The sequence below is a fragment of the Fundulus heteroclitus genome, chromosome 10 (assembly GCF_011125445.2).
Source record: "Fundulus heteroclitus isolate FHET01 chromosome 10, MU-UCD_Fhet_4.1, whole genome shotgun sequence".
Lineage (NCBI taxonomy): Eukaryota > Metazoa > Chordata > Actinopteri > Cyprinodontiformes > Fundulidae > Fundulus > Fundulus heteroclitus.
In genome coordinates this window covers 3,013,215-3,036,288 of record NC_046370.1, presented here as the reverse complement: position 1 = coordinate 3,036,288, position 23,074 = coordinate 3,013,215, and the positions used below count along the sequence as shown (strand labels likewise).

Here is a 23,074-nt window from a genome sequence, read left to right as displayed (position 1 = left end):
GGGAAACTATCTCAACTGACACATTTTTACCACAGCTTTTTCTGTAAAACATAATTTGCCTCTAGGTTGTAACCAGTTCAACTGCAGAATAATTTTTCTTCTGCTGACTGTCTCAGCTGTGTTTAAGTAGACGAGTGTTTAAGCTGTGTTTAAGATAAGATAAGCAATCTTGTATTTCACTAGATCATGGGAAACTGACAAAGAAGCTGAAACTTTTCCAGATTCTTTTCTGGGCCCTGATCCTCATGTATACAAAATAATTCCCAAATGAAGCTTGCTAGAAAGAAAGGGAAGATAATGGAAAGAGAGAGAGAGAGAGTGAAAGAGAGGAAGCATGTTGTGCTTTTCTGCTTCCCATTGAATGCTATTCTAAAAAAAACTGATCCTGTTCTCTCCCAGCTGCTAAAATGTTGGGAAAACACCTTTTTTTTTTACATAGTGATTTCTTTGATGAACCTACAAAGTTTTGCACATATTCAGGATGTTTTTATTTTATATTTTTTTTTACAAAGGTAGCCTTATGCTTATGCATTTAAGGGTTTATTTGCTTGACTTTTTTTTTTCTTGAATGGTAGGCCGGGGCCATGGCCTCTGACCACAGATGTCCGTCGGGCCAGAATACGACCAGCGGAGAATGCTGCAAGCAGTGTCCGCCCGGCGAGGGCGTCGTCACGCCATGTGGAGCCAAACAGACTGAGTGCGCTCCGTGCCTTGACAGTGAGTACCACAAAGACACTTTGTCTCTGCCTAGCGGACAGGTTCTGTGATGTGTTTGGTTGCACTACCTGCAAAAAGCGGGGAAAGAAAACGTTAGAGATGTTGAATATTAAATGACAACATGTTGGCGGATTGCCCTAAAAAGCATCTTTTACACATTTTTTGCTGATTTTCTTCTCTAAATTCTGAAGTTGGGTTTGCTTTTAAATAAACATTGAATTAAAACTCAATTACAAATATTCATTCCGTGCATCATGGACTTGCATATACAGGTGTATGTGTGGCCTGAGAATTACAAACTAAAAGTTATTTACATTTTTCAGTCTTATGCAAACCATGTTAGCTCAAAACTTTGTAAAATAAATGCTAAATGGCATCAGAATCAGACATACACTTGTATAAAGCTTTATCAGGTCCTGAGGACCCCAAAGTGCTTCACACTACATCAGTCATTTGCCGATTCACCTGCTCATGGTGACGAGCTACATGGTAGCTGACCTGGGGGAGGCTAACAGAAACAGGACGGCCATACAAACAGCGCCACCGCTCACCACTCAGCAAGCAAAGCAGGTGCAACGTGTCGGAGTGTGGGTTCAAACCGGCAACCCACCAGTTACAGGACGAGATCCTAGCTTCTGCGCCCCCAACATCACAGAAAGCATCCAGGGATGTCAACAAAGCCAATATCATTTAATTTCTAGGATTAAAGGACTGATGTCTCAGCAGGATCTAGAAAAACTAATCCATGGGTTTATATTTAGTAGAATTGATTACTGCAACGGTGTTTTCACAGGTCTGCCTAAAAAGTGGGTCAGACAGCTGCAGCTGATCCAGAACGCTGCTGCCCGCGTTCTCACTAAGACTAAGAAAGTAGAGCACATAACACCAGTTCTAAAGTCCTTACACTGGCTCCCTGTATCTCAGAGAATAGACTTTAAAATACTTCTGTTACTCTATAAATCTCTAAATGGCTTAGCACCTAAATACATCACAGACTTGTTATCAGTGTATCAACCCTCCAGACCACTCAGGTCTTCTGGCTCCAGCCTGCTCTGCATACCTAGAACCAGAACCAGAACCAGACATGGAGAAGCAGCATTTAGTTCCTATGCTCCACTTATCTGGAACAAACTTCCAGAAAACTGTAAAGATGTGGAAAACCTTAGTTCCTTAAATCAAGATTAAAAACACATTTGTTTAGGATTGCCTTCAACTGTCCTAGTTAACTGAATCACCACTTTTTTGTTCTATTTTCTATCTATATTTTATTCCTACTTGCTTTTATTCTGTTTTATTTTGCTATATTTTAATCATGTAAAGCACTTTGCATTGTCTTTGTACTGAATTGTGCTATATAAATAAATTTGCCTTGCCTTGCCTTGCCATAATACAATACCAGAATACAGACTATTCATATTTCAGTGGGACATTTATTAGTAAAGGAAAAGAGGCAAGAAAATTATTATAAACTGAAAGTTTACATTAAGTAAATAATGAGTCAGCAAGTATTACACCTATATAGTCTGAACGACTTTGCGTGAAGTGTATAAAAAAACCAACAACAACGTCTGTTAGCCTTGCTGTATGCTTATCTGTGTAACATGCTAGCAGTGCTCTTTAAATCACCGGAATAGATATTCCAATTAAAACCACAAATTGTACATTACAAATGGTAATTGGTTCTTACCATCCCACGTTCCCGACTCGGTTTTGTCCACCCCGACGGTCCTGGTTGTCTGAATCAGAATTCAAAGAGATTTCACTTAATTCCGGACATCCAGCTGTTGGTTCAGGTTCATATTGGTAGGGCTGTACAACCTCTGAATTCACGAAACCTCCTGCCATCTCTTCATAAACAAAAAAATGCTTCTTCTTCCATTTTTACAATTAAATGCTGGAACAGTAGCGATGTTCTTAGTTCTCCTGCACTGATGTAGGAACGCTAAGAACTATTTATTCAAGTTTTAGATTAGAAAACCAGTCACTGCAATCTTGTGTGGATGTGCGTGACTAAATAACATACCTGGAATGTCAATTTTTTTGATATTGATTTCAGTTCACCTTTAACCAATTAACAAGACACATTTTCTGCGTCAAACGCCACACGATCTGGCCGGAGCGATGCTTCATTGAGCATCATCCTGGTCACAGGTAGAGAGGAGCTCTATATTGATGAGTGTGGATGTTGCATAACTTGCACTTCTGATGTAGTGTAGTGCTTACTCACAGTGTTAACGCCAAACCTTTACAGAGTAATGAAAACATGCAAGAGAAAATCTTCATCTTGTAGATCTGAGCAGATGAAAAAAACTGTTTGTTCTGTTTTGAGGTCATGGATGCTGAAGCTGAATGGGGCCGGGAATGGCCCCTCCGGCTTATCAGCACACAGTTGAAAAGCAAATCCTCCACAGATGTGCATTAATACACTTTGGCATTGGGCAACTCGAGCTGGTGATAAACAACCATATCGATTTTAAAGCAGCATATGATGCATTTTCAAAAGCCTCGTCTACTTCAGCAAGACGATGTTATTCAGAAGGACGTTGCTAGAAGTACGGAAGAGAAACTGAGTCGCCTGCAGTCACAGGTAAAAGAAGATATTGATTTAATAGAGTAAAAAAACAACAACACGGGAATCCAAACAAAGCAAATTAAACTCCATATCACACAAACAAACAAAACTATTGTTCCCTCAGTTATTCTGTACCAAAAGGAGCTGTGATCGGGTCCTTTAAAGACGACTACATTTATTTCATGCAATATCAGAGGAACCCCTAACACCATAAAGTGCTGCCAAAACAATTTTTTTGAATGTGCAAAATAAACCCGACGAGATATGTCCCGAAACATGAGGAATATCTTTGTGTACTGAAATCTTAAGCATAATCCTTCTCATCCACCTTTAATCAATCAAATTAAAGTGCGAAAAAGTTTAAATACTGCAAGAAAGTAAAATAGATGCCATTCCTAGCTTTTGTCCAACACCGCCGCCCTCCTGCGGGCCTTCACCATGTAGGGAGTGAAGCTCTGGGTGACTAAAAGAAATGAGGACAGCAGCATAAAGAGGAGAAAAGAGTGAGATCCGTTCCAGACGCTGCTGAAAGGATCTCCAGGGGGAAGATATTTAGAGAATCGGAAACATTATTGCAGATTAGAACAGTAAGCGTTGTAAATTCAAACTGGGCCTGCACAACCAGTGACTGAAGAAGTCTGGGTAATATTAGAAGTTGTCTGTCTGAGGTGAATTTATGCTTGAGCTTAGGGGAGTGTGGCCCTTACACAAGGTCAAAGGTGTTTTTTTTTTATCCTCTGTGGAGGACAGGGTTGGTACACAGCCAGTTCCTACAGTCTTCCCAGAGTTTTTCACGTATGAATTCCCCAACTCTCCATCATCGGGGCCAGGAAGTAGATGTCAACCTCATTGGGTCAAAGATTGCAAACCACAAGCAAAGGGGTCCCACAGTAAGTAAAGGATTCGATCGAAGGTCATGAGAGAAGTCGTAGAGATGGAAAATGCATTAGAGTGTGTCTGGTGAAGCTCTTTGGACGGATGTCTGCCTTTGATACGGCACCTCAGATATAGAGTTAAACTCGTGGACAGCTTTATTCACCAATGTTTTACACACTATATGGGCTCGACTTTAACTTTTTGAGGGATATCTCGGATGTTTTGTCTCTCCGTTGTACAACATGGAAGGGTTTTAGAGGCGATAAATAGCAGTCACACAGTCCTTGCTCTGCTCAGACAAGAGCAAACGCACAATGACAAGCCATGTGCATTCAATCATGGAGGAGAAGAAATGCTGATAACCCTGCCAGATTTTATCACACGGCTACAAATTAAGATAAAGTGAGGAGATGTTTAGCACAAGCATGTAAACTATTTCTTTCCCCCTGGTTTGAAGGCGTTAAACTCTGACCTTTCAGGTGCTGAGCCTGTCTTTAGTACCTTCTTCAGAAACAATGGCTAAGCTGCTAAAGAGCAGCATTTACATGACCACTGAAGTTAAAATCTCAGCATAATTGGCAAAACAGCTTAAAAGATTAAGCTAATCTTTTTTCAGAAAATATTTAGCCAGTGTCCACTAGTTAGGTGGCTGGTAAACAAATAAATTGAAAGAAACAAAACAAAAAAAAAAGGCCTGGAGTCTTAGAGTTAGCATTTCTCTGAAAAACTTGGGAATCTGATATAGTTTTGTCATTTTGTCATCAGTGACATCTAACGAATGCGCCTTGGGCCTCCACCACACTTACCAGTGGACAAGGCATTCGTCCCCACACGTTCATGCTGGCTTTTACACCAAGCCCATCTGGATTTGCTGAAAAACCTCCAGTTAAAGTCCCAGCTGCATCTGGCAAACTTCACATGCTTACATTTTGTGGCGGCGATATAGAAAAAGGCTTTTTACTGCCTCCCAAACAACTGATGATTATGTAAACATCTAATTATTATGGCTATTATGGAAACGTCAGTGAGCCCAAGATGCCACTTTGTGCTGTAGTTTCCTAACAGTGAGCTCTAGATATTTAAGTTTCTGCCTTATCGTGCTCCTTGCTGTGTGTGGCAGCAAGATCACCATAGGTCCTTGTGACTTTGGCTAAGAGATGTGCTCTGTGCTCTTCTGTGCCACGTCATATTTGCACCCAAGGGTAATAGGAAGTCATATATTACTTATTAAAAACTCTCAGAAGTGTCTGTTATTCTTTTTCCTCCCCAAACAGTGAGTATGATGTGCTACGCAACGTATTCAACATTTGCTTTAGGCCAGATCTTCCTAGAGTGTTGGACAGCTTTGTTCACCAGGTTTTACACACTATATGGTCTCGACTTGAACCTTTTTGAACAGCAGTTGACTCATGCAAGTGGAAGCCAGCATTGGCTTTGGAATGTGTGATTTGGTGACTATAAGTGGATCGTGTGGCCGGATGCCAGGAGATTTAGGACAAAAACATGCAGAGACCAATACTTAACGAGGTGTGTTTGACGAGTGACGATAAAGTGCGTTGAGGCCGAACAGATCACCAGACTTCAGTCAAGGGTAGTTAATTATGGACTCTTGAAAATACAACAATACAGAAAAGGCCTTATTGTATTTTACTGTTTAGAAAGAAAGGTGTCCGGTAGAACACTCCATGCTGACCACCATCATGTCCTCTCCCATGCTGCTTCTGGTTGAAAAACACCAGCTTGGCTTTTAAAAGCTTCCGTGTGTTGGTTATTGCCGGCTTTATCCGTGGGTTATGGACTTTAGCTCAGCGAGGGCCTCATCTCTGTGGGTTTAATGAACTGTTTTTTTAAGGCCTTACTGCTTTCCAACCACTTCTGGTTTACATTCCTGTAGTGTTTAGGAAACTTTGCACATTTATTTTAAGATGGTAGGGGAGAATATACTTTTTTATTCTTGCATGCCTTCCAGACAACTGGTTCACATTCATTTGGCTTCTAATGTTTTCATGTACATCCTGATCAACTCTCAACTTGGCCATCCTAGTTCTCTAGCAATCGATGCTGGATGTTTGTTGTCTTATTTTTATTTTTTTACCACAACTAAAAGTCTTGTTTGACACAGTTCCAGTGTCCAGTATTTTTTTTTTCTACTATTGTCCTGATTTCAGATATCAACAAACTCTTCAGCATCCATTGTACTTGAATGACATATTATTTATGTATAGGACTATGAAATAAACATTTTTACACACCCTGATTAACTTAAAAAGTAAATTGAAAATTAAGAAGAAGCTTTGGTTACGTTGATTATTAATGGTGCTAACAATGGGGCAATGGGGTTTTGTCGAAAACAATTATTATTATTGGCACCCCCTTCCCGTCCAACTGACTGAATAAGTGAACTCTTATAAAAAAAACAACAACAACTGTATTTATTACATTTTCTTTTGTTTTCCATGCTTAAGGGGCTTGTCAATCACTGTGCTGTCTATAATTTTCCATGTGTTGGTGCATCCTGGACTTTCCGGAGCTGGTGGAATTTTCTTTCCTGGTTAGGCAAGGTTTCCACGCTGGCTTTATTTTAAAATAGATTATAACCAGAGGAGAGGAAGTGCTACAAAGGATTGCAGAGTGAAAAAAAGGAGTTTGGATGAATGAGCAGATAACTGGAGATAAAACAGAACAACTGGAGCTGGAATGGAGACCGAAAGGCAAGCTTCACAGCCAAGAGTTGACGCGCTATGCACACATTCACACAATTACAGCACAAGCAGGACCACCAGCCAGAGTGGGCCAAGCTAGAGTCCTTATTTGGGTGTTAAGCAAAGGGAAAGACTGCATGTTTGACCAGAACTAATAACAGTACTAATATCTTGTCCTTCAGTAGGAGATTTCAGTCTGTATTTCACTAATCCTTCTGCGTTCATAACCTCCCCCTCCTCCCATTTCTCTTGCTCTCCGAGCTGCAGCCACTGTTATTAATGTATTGACTTGCATTATTGATGCATGGCATTATGATAATGGCTCTGAGAGCGCTCATGGGGGACGGTCAGAGTAGTCTGAGTGTGTGCGTCTTTTTGAGGAGAGGAGATAATGGGGAGAGGGAGAGGGTTAGGGGATTGCACTCCATGACTGGACACCAATAAGGCCGCATGGTGAGCGGGCCCTGATGGTCTCCAGCTCTGAAAAAAAAAAAAGACAATTAAACAAAAATGCGAGGGACCCACATTCGACACCACCAATTAAAGATAGAGTGCGCTGAACTGAGATTCATCGGGTGCTCAAATGACACAGTCTCTGATTCCTTTTCTTCTCTCTGTCCGTCTGGCTCTTTGTCTCTGGGTCTATCTATCTCTCCTCATCTCTGTTTTAATCTCTGCTGCATCAGAGCATTTAGCGTTGTTGGTGGGCAAATAATGCAGACTGAGAACTTTATCTGCAACAATACACTGAGCAAGAAAGATCATACCTCCCTGCAGCCTGCTGAACGTAACTTCCTTTGTAACTTCCTGTTCAGTTTAGTGGAAAAAAACAAACTGATGTGAATTACTTAGACATTAGATAACTGCTTAGTGGTCTGTATAAAAAGTACCCAAGCAAAATCCTGTTGCGTAAGCTTTAAAAATGCAAATATTAATGAGAATATACACTCTTTGTGTGAATCATTTAATAATTATATTTTATTTTCAGCCAGATGAAAGAAAGCTCTCATTGTTGTGAATGGATGTTGATATTTTTTTTTTTACTTATTTTAACACAGCAAATAGTTACAGCCAATCTTTATGGATTAATTGTATACAAACTTATCTAAGTAAATAACAATTCACCTTGCCTTTTTTACGAATCTGGTAGTGTAGCATACATAATATGATTACCACAAACCTTTGGTACATTTAAAATAAATCTGTTGCATGAATGTTGCAATTCAGAGATGCAATACGTATCATTTATGCGCTCCATTGGAGTTTAATTTTCAGAAGTTGTGCAAATATTGCTCATGTGATACAATATTGCTATTAACTCTCACGATAAGCTATGCAGAAGCTCAGTCTGCAACAATGAAGATTCACTTGTGCCTGCATGCTAAATATTTAAAGGTGCTGCTACAGTAAGAGTTAGACTTATTAATTGATTTATTCAGCTATTAATTATTTGACTACTTGGAGGCAATTTTACAGGATGAATAGTGCATCAAACTTTTAGCCCAAGATGGTCTGGCAATTAGTTTTAAGTACTGAAAGAAAAAAAACATACATGGTGACATCACAGCAAGAAGTTATATAACTGTCCTTACACAGGAGCACCCTGACAAATTTATACCCTTATATTTATTATCATAAAATAATACACATACCTCTCATACAATAAGTCTGCACAATATTAGGAAAATGTGCAACAATGTTGACAGATGTAAGGATAATGATATGACTTGTGATAGATCATCAGATATCCACAGTGTTGATGTCTTTATGCTTTGTGTTAATTGCAAACACACTTAACAGGTAATTTCCTAATGAATTACCACCTTAGCACCACCTTATAAAACATTTTGTCCTGCATTAAACACAAACAACTGTCACCAAATGCTTGCCTTTTTACTTGCATTGACTGCCTAAATGCATAGTTAATATCTTTGCAGTGCAAACAGTTGCAATATTGACATGCAACAACAATAAATCTGACTTTGACTTTATTTAAAAAGGGATAATGTGCGACTTAAACATAAATGCCTGCATCTGATGCACTGTCCCAGTTTATAACTTCTAACCAGTTCACATCTGTAGTCCCTTGGCAGGTCCAAACGAGAAGAGAAAGCATAAAAACAGTTAAGAATCAAGCGAAGAATATTCAATAAAACATCCAAAACAACCATAATTCAGCAACATTATCAGATACCCTTGTGTCGTTTTACACAACTGTAAGACCCACAAACACCAAACATTATTGCTAAAACATCCTGATCAATGACAGCAGCTCTGAGTGCTTGTTAAAAAAAACGTTTAAATTGAATTTAAAAGATTTAAATGAGCTTGATTGATTTGCTGCCTTTACAGAGAAAGCTGATTGCACAAAAACCATACCAAAAACCGGCTGAAAAGATTGGTACAATCTTGTTTGAAGGACACCTTGCGAATATATTGCACGACCCTAACAGACTGTATACGAAGGATGTTTTCAAAAACTTTGGAATTGATTTTTTCATGTTTGGATATACCAACATTAGTGTGACAACAATTTTCCTTTCTCTACAGTATAAAGAATGCTGGTCCCTTGTTAACCATCAGAGGCCATGTCTGTACTTCATTAGAGCTGTGAATTTTAAAGAAGAATAACCTGTGAAGTTAGAGTCATGTTGAAAAGAAAGCACACCCACAGTAAGCTTCAGGGTTTTGAACATAGAAATGATCTGATCTTTTAGGTGTTCTAAAATGATTCAAACATAACCTCAAATGCATGGAAACACACACCATGGATTCCGCCATGTTATGATGGCAAAATGGGAAAAGTTTGTGAAAAATGAACAACACTAGATCAAAACAAAATAAGTAAGCTAAATAGAATATTCCACTGAAATTAATGCTCCAAGACACATATTGTGTCACAGAACATTTATTTTCATAGAGTCTCTTTCCATGTATTTTGTTAAGAATAAAAAGATTAATTTGATTTCAAATTAATTTAATCAAATTAGATGACACGATGAGCATGATTGAACCAGGGCCATTGGAGTGGGGAAAAGGATGGTGAATTATGTGTTTTGAACATGTTCAGACCTTTAACATGAACATCTGTAACATAACCTTAAAAAAAGAGAGAAAATGTATCCAGTGTCTTTTATTTAGTTTTTAGGGTTGCTAACAATATTCGAGTTATTGTTGGTGGACATAACATCCGTAAACGGCTAGTACTGTGTCCTCCAGTACTTCTGTCAATTATTGATTCTGCACAGTCAGCATTTAACAGCAGCGACTTAGAAGCTGTAAATCCACTAGAGCCAGAGACGGCAACCCAGTTACATATTTTGTCCGAATTGGTCCAATTTAAAAGGTAATTCATCGCGACTTGAGGTTGATTTTTTTCCCTTCCCTATGACAAGACAAAACAACATACACAAATGACAATGCTAACCTTTAAACAAAAGATGATGCAGAGCCAATCCCATCAACAAAACACGAAAGACACCGAATAAACACATCAGTGATATTAAAGATAGTGAAAGGAAGGAAAAGTTGATTATTAACTAATTTTCTTTTTCCTGAAAGCAGTCCCTGAACTTTTTTTTCAACCTCCAAGTACATAGAAAGGTAAACTAAAAACCATTTGAGAGATTGAAACATGTACTTTCATTGGAAATTAATGACTTTAACAAATCCGATATGTGTCTTGAAAACAGAGATTGCACAGTCACGTTTGCGTGGCCTATATCTCTTATGGCTTCATCTCTGTTGATGTTTAGTCTTACACAGATGGACACCGACGCACACACTGCTTTACAAATGGGTCTGCTGCATAATTTAGTGCATTTCCCAGTTCTCTATCCAGCTGAAATACAATTCCATAAACCATGAAGTATTGACTGCAACCTTTGCAGAGATGTCAGTTTGAGGGAATCTGACAGGTGTGCAAAATATATTATTAATGTCACTCACTTGTCAAAAAAGATTCACAAAACCGAAGCAGGTATTATTTCCTTCTTCAGGAGGCCTGATTTATACAGGAATTATTGTTATATAAAATGAAATAAATTGAACTAAAAATTAATCAAATGTCTTATTTTAAAACACCACGATAATGCAAGTGTTTCCGAACGTCGACTTAAGGAAAACGACTAAAACAGTGCACTCCAGTTTTAAGATAATATTCAGTACCTCACACACTTTTATTAAGGCTGAATGTTTTCTGAGGAAAATTTGTGAAAGAGGTGTTTTTTTTTGTACTTTATCTTTCATTACTTCTCAATTAAAAAAAAAATACTGATTTTTTTTTATAGATGAGACGATATGTTTAAAGAACTTTTGATTCGCCCTTATTAGAGTTGCAAATGTGCCGGCACTCTTTCAGAAGGAGGGTTTGCTGCAAAGTCGATGACTCAATACAATTGTCAAGTTTTTCTTAGATAAAATAAATTAAACTTGAATGTATTGTAATGTGACTAGGATCATATTTCTGCACGTGAACTGCATCTGTTTGTCTAGTAATGTGCCTGAAGATGACACATATTGGGAACTGAGGTTGACATTTTCTTTCTGGAAATGTAGGTAAGAAGTCCTACCTGCTCTTCCCCTCCTCAATAATTATATTGAGTGTAAGACATATTGCTTCTCGCGACTTTCAGCCATTTTCAAAGTATACGGTGAGAGCAGCGGAGCTAGAATGAATGGCTGAAAGTCGCTGGATACATAAAAACTACAAGTGCGCATGAGCAGCCATAAAGAGGAAACTTGCAAGGAACATAAACGCCCATCCAATTGGTGCACAAATTGCTTAGTGCAAAACTTTAACCACAATCCATGCAGGTGGGAGCAAGACTTTATTTTGATGGGTTTACTGTGCACTACTGTGCAATATAATATAATATAATATAATATAATATAATATAATATAATATAATATAGGATTTAGGCGTTTATTTTCTGTCTTGATTTGTTTGCTGTGGTTCTGTGCTCTGTCGCTCATTTAAAGGTTTGGCTGTGATGTTAACCAATAGTAGGAAGGAATAAATAGAAATAAAGCCTGTATATAAACACTGGATAAAAACAGTTGGTTACTAACGCACAAAATGTTCAGAATATTTAAGTCGGAGTAAAGCAGAAGGTAGACAAGAATCAGCGGGGATCCAGTTAGAGGATCTCTTCAAAGAAAGTCGAGCCAACGAGATAAAACTCTAAAAAGAGCCCAACTTCTCTCTGCTTGCCTTTTTTAAAGCAGTAGGCATTTATAAAGCCATCAGTCACCAACATCCAGAACCTTATTAAGCCGTCCAAAAAGTTTAGGTTTTTTGCCATTTAAGTTATCTTAATAATACTCGCTTACAATCAGTGAACCTGTTGTTATGCTAAAAAGCAAAATAAAAAGCTGATTTTTTTTCTCAAATGTGCTCCCAACAATGCCAGCGTGTTGTGTGTTTAAATTGTGGAAATAAAAGTAAAAATCTAATTTGTCTTTCTACCCTTCTTCTTCTAGGTGAAACCTTCTCAGAAAATTTCAGCCACAAAGAGAAATGCCAGCCTTGTACAAAATGTACAGGCCTGCTCCGCATGGAGACGCCCTGCACCGACTCCAATGACGCCATTTGCACGTGCAACTATGGCTACTACCTAGACGACAACATGGGAAGGTGTGTAGCCTGCACCAAATGTCCTGAAGGCCATGGCATGTTGTACAGCTGTGAGATGGACCATGACACGGTGTGCGAGGAGTGCACCGACGACACTTTCTCGGACCAGGATAGTTACCGAGACCCCTGCATGCCCTGCAACACTTGTGAGGAGGAAGATGGTGTGCTGGAGGAATGCACCTCTATCAGTGATACTGTTTGTCAAAGTAAGACAAATATATGTTTTTCTTTCTATAATTTATTGTATCTTGAAATGTACTTCCGAGTGCAAACCTGCTCAGACCATCTAAATGTTTTTGTGCTTCTGACTGCTGAGCTGACTCGCTCCCTAATGTGTACTGCTGTTGAATTGTACACCATAATCTTTACACTGCGTGTCAAACAAAAACTTATATTAAGACACGAGAATCACCATAAAAATTTTTGCTCTTCTGCAAGAAATTAGATACCAGCACTGCAGGATCACACCTGTACTTAAATGTTAGCGTACCTGGCTCCGCCTCCTGTTCTGCCCTCTACACGTTCCACATTCAACCATAAATGGTCAATGCAAAGCACCTTATGAATGTTAATGTGTCTCACAAATGGGTCGTTTTTTTTTCATCGTGGTGACGTGGCAACCACGAAGAAAAAGCAAAAAAAAAAAAAAAAAAACTCACAGAGAGGCGTAAAAGCTCACGTGTTGCCCACATTAAAATACTTTGTTAAAAATTAACCCTGATTACTGTTTTTAACATCAGATGAAAGCCGTACTCCATGTTGAAATCCCTCAGAGGAAGGAGGAAGGCCAGGAGGAATGAGAGGTGTCCCTCTTGATGGGGGTTGAAGCCACTTTACCTGTGCAAAATACAACCCTAACGTCTAAAGGGGCATGTTAGCCAGTCATTATTATTGGCAAGGAAATATTAGATTCCTGAAACTGCGTTTCCTCTTGATTCTGCCATTTGCTAGGTCTTCCAGCAGAGCCAATGCATCCACCACGCAGCATTACGCATGAGTGTATTTGATTGTTTACAGCAATTAAAGTAACTGCTGCACACTTTGTCACAATAATCTGTGGTATGCGTCACTATGGCGATCATTGGGAGAGGAATGTGATGGTAAAAAAGCCTGATAAAATGTTGTGCGGACTATTATTTAAGATCTAAGTTGGCTTATGGGCATTTTTTATTTATTTATATGAAATAGGGCTGGACGATATGGCTTAAATTTGGTATAATTAAATCTCCAATTTTATTATACCAAATCTGATTAATATTTTTTTCCCCTCCTTTTTGTTTCACAAAAAGAAATTGAAGAAATTATTTCAATAACTTGATTTTAAGTCAAGCATTTCATCTGGGAGTTGACCTGAATTCAAAGTGGAACTAAATCCAAGCTGGAAAACATGCTTGTGAAACAAGATGGCGGCCTTGCCCTTGTTAACAGTGAAAATATAACTAAATGTTTGCTGCTGCTGGTTTTACACAATGAGCTAAGAAATGGCTTCACTTGACTTGTGTAATTTAAAATTAACTTAAAAAAATAAGTAAATGAGTAAATTAAAATTCCTTGATCTTTGGTAAAAAAAGAAGAAGTTTATTTTGACATTTTGACAATATATTTTCCTAAACATGTATTCAGCATTACATTTAATTATCTTCATGGAGGCCCAATAAGTGCATTGGCAAAATAAATTCCAGATTTTCCAAAAATCAAATCTTGAAAAATTTTAAATTTTAATTAATCGATTAAATTGATTTATCGCCAAGCCCAATATGAAAGGTCCTTTTGTATAGTTATATGTCACCAGCACAAGCATGAATAACGGTGCGGTTTTAAATGCTTATAATAAAGTCAGTCTATGATTAAAGTGAAATTGAATATCTGAGAGGAATCATGATGCAGTCTGGCTGCATTTCACCACTTTTCCATCTGCGTCGCCAATTTTCCCATCTCCAAAACCAGCTTACGCCTGGGTCAGCATTGCCGTAAGGACTGTACATTTTCCTGTCAATTTTTATAAAAAATATATAGATCCCAACCTTTGTGTGGAAAGTGACATACACACGTTTCAGACCCATTTTGTGCGTATGCAAGCTTTATAAATGACACCCTAGGACCATATGGATAGAAGTGTATGAAGGGGAAATAAAATATTTTTAAGATTGTTTGCAGTCTTTAAAATACTCCAAAGTGTGCTGCACATTGGTACAGTTGGTAGCACTGTTGCCTTGCAGCAACAAGGTCCTGGCTTCTAATCCCAGTCCGGGCTCTTTCTGCACGGAGTTTGCATTTTCTCTCTGTGTGCCTGTGCAAATTATCAAGGTCAATTTCCAGGTCATCACGTCTGATTTAAGCCTGTTTGCTGATCTGATTTCAAGCTTTTAATGCTTATTGTTACAACAAGATGGATTTCCTGAATTGCCTTTTTATTTCTTTATAATAATATGTGGCTGCAAAAATAATTGGCTGACACATACAAATCTTAGATAGTACACATATAACAGGGATAGAAAATTTAGTTAAGACAGGGACTTTGATAAAGATCATTAAAAAAAATGCCTTTATAGGGACCCTGAATAGCAGATTTTATTTGGAAAAATCCTAAAATTGACTTTATCTTCAGTGGAAAACCAACATCCAAGTTGTATATTTCTGTTACAATACTGTAATGGAAAAGTGTTTTTTTTTTCTGAGTTTTATCTTAGCTTATAAACAAATAGGAATGGTGTAATTCTATCTGGTTAACAAGCACATTTATCATGAACTTCTGTGCAGAGGGAAGTTGATTTACTGGGTTCACTGCCCAGGGTCACGTTGAAGTGAATGGAATATAACTGAGTGCATATTTGCTGAGCAGACAGTCCGACTGACTGGACAGATGAATTGTCAGCCACACTATCGGCTCATCTCAGCTCAACACTATAGTCGTTGTTGGCCCATCGACCTAAATGCCATGCTGAAGCTGGTCTCGTTGTCTTCATGGACTCATCCCCTCTCAATAAACAAGGCCTACAGTCTTTTTCAACATTTTGGGTTTCGTTAAGGTCATGTCTATAAACGTGGTTTAGGATTTTTTTGTTTTATATCGTTGGACCCTGTGGGTATCATGGTCCAAATCCCAAATTCCCTACGACTGCAGTCACTTTTCATTCCAATGATCTGATGCCTCACAGATTAAATCAACGCTTTTGTGAACTGACAATGAAAGGAGTCTGTTGATTAGCCATGCAGTCTGTTGAAGCAGCGGTTTGAAAGATATGATCATAGCGACAAGCACAGAGTTGGTCTCAAGCTGAAGGGAGTCTATTGTACCGCTCTTACGATCTTGTGTGGCCAGTGAATACTTTTGGTTTAGCCTAAAGCTTTGAGTAAAAATGCTAATTTAGAGTCCGCTTCATAATTCCAAAGAAACATCTTTTAAAAGTGATAATACAGTTTTTATAAAACACTGGTACGAAGCAAAGTTTTTTTTGTCACTTTTGTACTTCTCATTTGGTCCTACGATGACCTTTGGTTTAGCTAATTGGGCTTCATCAGTGGCTCCAAAACTCTGGGGTACGCCCCTTTCTTTTTTTCCCCCAGAAAATACAGCGCAGGTGTTGCAGTTAAAAAGGTCTGTGGGGACATAATCAATAAATCCTGCTAAATGGGACAACAGCACCATCTGCTGTTTGGTCAGTACCTGCATTCAGTAGTATGAGTAGCAAGGGTTTCTGGGTAATGCTCAGAGTACCGGCTTAATTGCATTGATCTAATGTGCCTGTGGTGTGGACAAATAATATTGATGAAGTCCTGAAAGAGTATAAAACTGCATGTATCTCTGTTTTGTTTTTGATGTTATCGACTTTATATTATTTTTGCCACATTTTCAGCCGGTCTATTTTACTTCTCTGTATTTTCTTGATTAGGAGGTTCATGGCTAGCTAAAAGTAACACGTGCCATCTTTCCAGAGAGAGAATGTGCTGTGGTTTGTTTCATCATTTGTTGGATCTGCAGGTAGTTGCAGAATAAAAACATCTCATGCTGCTGTTAATATTATATAGCTTCTAAAATGTGGCAACGTTGAAAAATACCAGTTGTTAGAAAACGTTGTTATAAAATGCATTTAACTGTTATAAAATATGAATTTTTTCTGGGTAATCCTCAGAGCAACAGCTTCACTGCATTAAGAGAGAGAGAAAAAAGTAAAAGAATTTTAATCATGTTTTAAAGTTTCATTTTGATGCGGAGTTAGGACATTTTTCAATCTTCAAAAGGGGCCACAGCGAAAAGTTTGAGAACTACTAGGCCAGGGGTTTCCAAAGTGGGGGTCAGGAGCCCCCAGGAGGTCACGAGACGATTTGATGCTGATGAGAAAAATAAATAAAAAACATAATAATAATAATAATAAAAATTATATATATATATATATATATATATATATATATATATATATATATATATATATATATATATATATATATATATATATATATATGCACACACACACACACACCTCAACTAGGCTATATTAGCCTAGTGGTTCTCGAGCATAACTGAAAATACCATATCTATGTACTTTTGTGCTCATGCTGAATCTATGCTTTTGGACTGTAAACATTTCCAGTCAAGTAATAAAAAAAATATATTTCAAGGGTTTCTACACAGCATTGAATGGAATTTTAGTTGACCCATTTCCACATCTGGAAGAGTACAGGAAATAGAAAAGTGAGTACAGATCCAGAAATGTATTTCTGTCTTGGATTTTTAAAAGGGCAAAAATCCTAAAATATACTAAACCTGCAGTGGTTTTTACATTGTTTTACATTTAAATTTAATCATTTATCGTCAACTTGACATGTCACACCTTTATTTTTGCCTTTGGTCCATCAGTGTTTTGGTTTCTGACTTTTCGACTAAATGCACTCACTTGAGGAAAAAAATAAATAAATATATATATATATATATATATATATATATATATATATATATATATAAAAGTTTTATTGCTCTGTGGGCTTTAGAGAACTTCTAAAGAAATTCAGGTTGAATCAGACTTTTATTCTTTGAACTGTGTCTGGTTAAAATGCATAACAACACATATTTTTATTTATTCTTTTTTTGGGGGGATCTTAAAGCAAAGTTGTAGTTAAGAGAGCAGACATTAATAGACAAATACTCTGAATATTCAAAGTTTGGTGCTACGCCATAGTCTGAAAAGCCAGTTTCACCACTGTGTCGTTTTTTGTTTTGTGGAACCTACAATATGAAACAGCAGCTCAGCGGGATTTTAGCTATAAAAACCGCTGGAAAAAAATTAGGTTAGAAATTTGAGTCTGGAAAATTATGGAATATTGAAGTGAAAAATGTGGAGGAACCCTGAATTTCTTCTTTAAGTAAAATATCCAGACTTTGGCCACTCACTTGTGATTAAACTTGAAAGTTTGAGTTAATACAACACTAATAAATTGTATATTGTTTTTCTAGCTTTAAAGGAAGCTTGGGAAATAGACCACAGATGGATTAGGTTATTTGACAAGCTGAAGGGGCAAAACATTTATTGATCTTATCTTTCCTGTGCCCTGCTGCTGTAAAAACTACTTCCAGTGAGAATGACGCTTTAACAGCTTAATAGAGGCTGTGGTCTCTGAGTGGGAAGTGTTTTTGGCCAGATGATGCATCCAAGATCAAGATATAAGAAGCCAGAACTCCGACGGTAATACTTCCTTTCTGATAACAAACTAACTATAGATCATGATGAATGTGAATTAACTGTGATTGCAAGCATGATGAGTTACAGTCCACTCCGTATGGGCTTAATTGCCATTTCCTCCTCCTCCCTCTAACCCAATCATGCGCCTTTTATTTCTAATGTAATCTTTTTAGGGAAGAACACGCGTTATCGAAGCTCACAAATCTGTGGCGCAGCCAGATGTTCATATCCATTAATGTTGTAGTCAGGCAAAGCAGGCCTGAAGGCTAAACACAGTCAGGAAGGTAACAGGGCTGCGAGGAACACACAGAAGGTCACTGCCTGTGAAAAGGCAAGCTGTAACTTGAGATACTAGAGACATAGTTTAGCTGTTGGTGGAAAGAACAGAACATCGTTTTAATAAGGGTTATCCTCGGAGAGAAAACCAGATTTCCTCCTACTCTGTTTTGATTATACATTAAAAAAAAACATTAGGGGTGAATTTAGGTTTTATGTGGATACAATCTAAGCCGTTTGGTGAGAAAGGCATCCAATCTCCCCAAAGTCCTCCAGTGGGATTAATCTCTATGTTTGAAACGCACACACCTTGTTTAACGTGCAAAGTGAGGACCGTGCTTTTACTTCCATAGACTTTAATTTCATTTTCAAGCCTTTCTTTTCTATATCCCTAACCCTAACCCTAGCTTAAACTAAGTGACACCTTAGTGCTAAACCAACCCTTAGCACAGAAAAAAGTGAGGACCAAAAAGAAGGTCCTCACTTTACATCAAAGTCCTCACTTTACTAGTAAAATGAACAAAAGATTTTCTCACTCAGCTGCAAGTACAAGCCACACACTAACACACACACACACACACACACACACGAAGCAGAAAAAAACCTGTCTTCATCTTACTTTGTTAGAAAATATGCTCTAATACTGACCAGATTTTTTTTTCCAGGCGAGACGTTCAGAGTTGATGCTTTGACAGCAAGATGGTTATCTTAAGAAGTGTGATACGGCTTCCTCTCCTCTGTAGGCCACAGAGCGAGGTCAAAAGTCGAAGATCATGGGAGGCTTGTATTTTAGGGGGGCTTAGCCAGCAGTGGGAGCTCACACCAGAGCTGAAAGCTATCCACGTGAAATCCTTTCAGGGGTAAAAACATCCAATAGGCAGTCCTGCAGGTAATAATAAAAGTAACAGAACATTCAAAGGAAGTGATCATATTCGGCTATGTCAGAAAAACAGAGGTTGTATAACTAATTTAATAAATATTTATAATATGTTAATTAGCAAATGCATGTGGCAAAAGCTGTTTTTCGATAAAATCAATAAAATATTTCCTATGTAAAGAAATATGTGTTCTTTATCTGCAGTATTTATTATTAGATGTTACATATTTAAACAGTTACCTATAGCATTACTAAACCTATGTATAGTGCATAGCATGCTGACTACAGTACAATCAATGCACTTTCAAATATATTTATGTTTAAGTAAGTTAACTAAATGTCACTTTAGAAGACAAACAGGTCCAAGTCACATCCGGAAAAATATAGTCAATTCAATTCAATACCATTCAGTCATATAGATCAATTCAGATTAAGTTACTTACATTCAAACCTAGTTCCAGTGGGGAAATCAACAAGGCCCAAGTGGTTGTGTTTGCAAACACTGACCTATGAGTGCAAGCCATTTTTTAAATGAAGTGAAAATTTACTCTTGTATGTACCAGGCAGTACTTGCAGCTTAGCCCAACGTACTCCATACCCCTTTGAAGAAATAGATTTAAAATTATTTTTAATTCAACCAAGAAGCTTGTGATAGAAAATCTGACAGGCATCCCTCAAATAATAATAAGCATGACAATAAAAAAAATGTTTTTGCTTGTTAAATTGTAATAAAGTGGCATGTTGAAAATAATTGTATCTTTTCGGCCTTTTATAAGCATATAATGTAGCTATAAACCTATAAAGGTAGAAAATATAGTCGTTGAGGTTGACGCTGGGCTCCTTGTGAATGCTCTAGCTAACGAGGAACGCCAGCTTATGGCCATACAGGCAGGGAGCATGTACTCGGATGATTCAGTGAACGGTGACATTGATGCTGTGGGATTTCATCGTCCGGGACAGAAACGCTGACCTCACAGCAGAAATGGGAGCCCTTCTTCGCCAGCGTGCACGCCAGGCTGCTCTGCACAGAGTTCCGCTTCTAAGGCAATAGAAACAACAGGTTGTGGTTTTGCAGCACACGTGTAATCATATTACTCATGTAGATACGTGCAAAAGGGATTTGTCGACCGTGAGTCACATCACACGCTCACCAAAAAACTAAGCCACGTGTGTTTGCTTCCGGGCGGCGATACTTCTCAGCACAGACTGAAATCAATGAGATGATTGCTAGAACATTACAGATGGAAAGATGAAGGTTTAGAGGGGGAGATTGACTGGGTCAGGCCCATTTTGGTATTGAGCTGATAGGTGAGAAGGGCAGGAGCTTGTTTCCTTCCTGAATTTGGTTGACCTTAGCAATAGACAGCCTGCCCTCTACAAGCGAGAGAGCATGATTGACTAACCGGCATAATGCACAGCACTCAGGGCCAAGCCTGTCTGACACGAGGAGAGGGATGGGAGGAGAAGGTGAAATGTGTAAAGCATTTAGCTACATAAATGGAGCAAAGGAGGACAGGATTAAGTACAAAACTTAATGTCTGTAGTTGGCAGTTGGTTGATAACCCTTTATGTGAATATGTGATGGGATTGTACACGTGCATGGCTTTATCAATTTACGATTACTCACTTGAAAACAATAACTTTGTAGGTTCTTAGCAACAGCAAACATATTGAAAATACTACGTGGACTATGTTCCCTCAATATTCTCATTATTAAAGGATCAACATATAAGACAGAAAAACTATTGGGAAGAGCTTAATAGAATAACAGATTAAAGCGATGATGCTGGTTTGAGAATTATCTATAAAGATTTGACAACGCATTTGTAGTGAGGAAACAAAAGCTGATAGATTAAGAAAGTTTTTTTTTTTAGGGATAAACTAGCAATGCACGTCTCTCAACTAGACTGCACTTGCAGACAGAAAGCAGGTCGATGTTTGCTAAGCCACATGCATCAAGGAACAGGAGGAATAAGGAAAGTGAATGAAGCTGGGACTGGTTGATTCACCAGATCCAATCAGGATTTACTACGCATGCCAACCATGTTTTAATAAAATGAAGATTTAGTACAGTCTATACCAGTCACTACATAAAGTTAAGCCCAAAAAACTATTTATCAAGCTGGTAGATTTGTATTTAAAATGTTTTAATTTAACACTGCCGTGTTTTTTTTTTTTTTTTTTTTGTTAGGAAAGGACACAGACTTATCTCAAAAGATCATGTGAGAGTCCAGAAGGAGTATCAGTTTTGAACAAATGCATCTGTTTTGATTTACATTTCAAATAAAGAATGGTATGTTGAAATGTATTTACTTACATCATTTTGATTAATAAATTAAAGATATGTATTGGGATCACAGCAATAAAACCATTGCTGTCCAGATGTTTGCTATTTTGAGGGATGCATCTTTGGTTTTGTTTCGCTATCTCTGTTATCTATCACCTGGAGTCATTCTGAGCCACTCCATACATCCAGACAGACAAAACCTTTTAAAATAAAAGCAATTAGTTTAAGCCTAAATCTGACAGTGGTATAGATGACATTTTCAGGGTTTAATTGTTTAAACAGTCCCTTGTAATTATTCATACCCCTTAATCAACACTTTCACATTTTCTCACCACCTCAAACTTTCTATGTATTTAAAAGATATTTTATGTGATCGACCTACTCTAAGTAGTCCATAACCATGAAGTGGAGGAAAAACAAGACATGATCTTTTTACATTTTCTTACAAATAGACAAGTTTTTGTTCTGCACATGTCATTTTTCATGATTACATTTTGGTCTCATCTGACCAGAGAATCTTTATCCACATTTTCATAATTTCCCCCAATGATCCTGTAAATGAGTTCTCTTATAACTAATTGTTATCCTTACAACATTATCCCCCACCTGTGCTGTGGATCTCTGCAGCTCCTCCAGTGTTACCGTGTGATTAATGCTCTTTTACTGGGAATGTCAAAATAGTGCCATGTTCTTACTATTTTTTGGAGGATTAATTGAGCAGATATCTGTAGGATGTTCAAAGAGTCCCTACCTTACTTCTTCAAACATCTCAATTACTGCATCCCTGACCTGTCTTTTGTTTCCCTTGGTCTTCATGTTGCTAAATGTTCCCTGATGTTCGCTAAGAAATGACTGAGGTCTTTACAGGAACAGCTGGATTCATGCTGAGATCAGTTTACAAATGTGGACTCTATTCACTAATTTGGTAACTTCTGCACTGAAGTTTATGTCAGGTGGTTAAATATAAATGCAGATTTCATATTATTGTCAGTGAAAATATGTTGCTCCCACCACTTCACAACTATGCATAACTTTGTTAATCTATTACATAATCAAACAATACATTAACTATCCTAATGTGCAGCTAAGAGGAATTTAACACACAAACAAATGCCTTAAGACAAATGGGTTTAATCACAAAAGCACAAAATTCCATTAGCATTCCTGATTTTCTGCATGCAAAGCCACATCAACTCTGTAGAAAATATGAATCCCCAAACCCACACCGACTTAACAATTCTAGGTCTTTGTACATCACAGTCAGTCTTTGTGCGGCTTATTGCTTGGATCACATGTACTGACCCATTTTTCAACTGAGCCGGGGTATAGGGCCACAGCTGACCTCCTCTTTTTAACCCTCTTGATCCTTGCACACAGCGTGGGGCTTTGTAATGATGAGGGAGGTTGTGTCATCGTCCCTGCTGCCCAACATGTATGCACCCTGACTTTGTCT

At 37.9% G+C, this 23,074-nt stretch overlaps 1 protein-coding gene across 1 annotated transcript in view; it reads left to right on the top strand.

Annotated features, from left to right (window-relative positions):
- The window catches only part of ngfrb (nerve growth factor receptor b), a 49,818-nt gene that overhangs the window by 6,907 nt on the left and 19,837 nt on the right, over positions 1-23,074 (top strand). The window contains exons 2-3 of the mRNA XM_012881566.3: positions 576-717; positions 12,350-12,709. Coding sequence (XP_012737020.2) covers positions 576-717; positions 12,350-12,709 — 502 coding nt within the window. The remainder of the gene's footprint in view (positions 1-575; positions 718-12,349; positions 12,710-23,074) is intronic.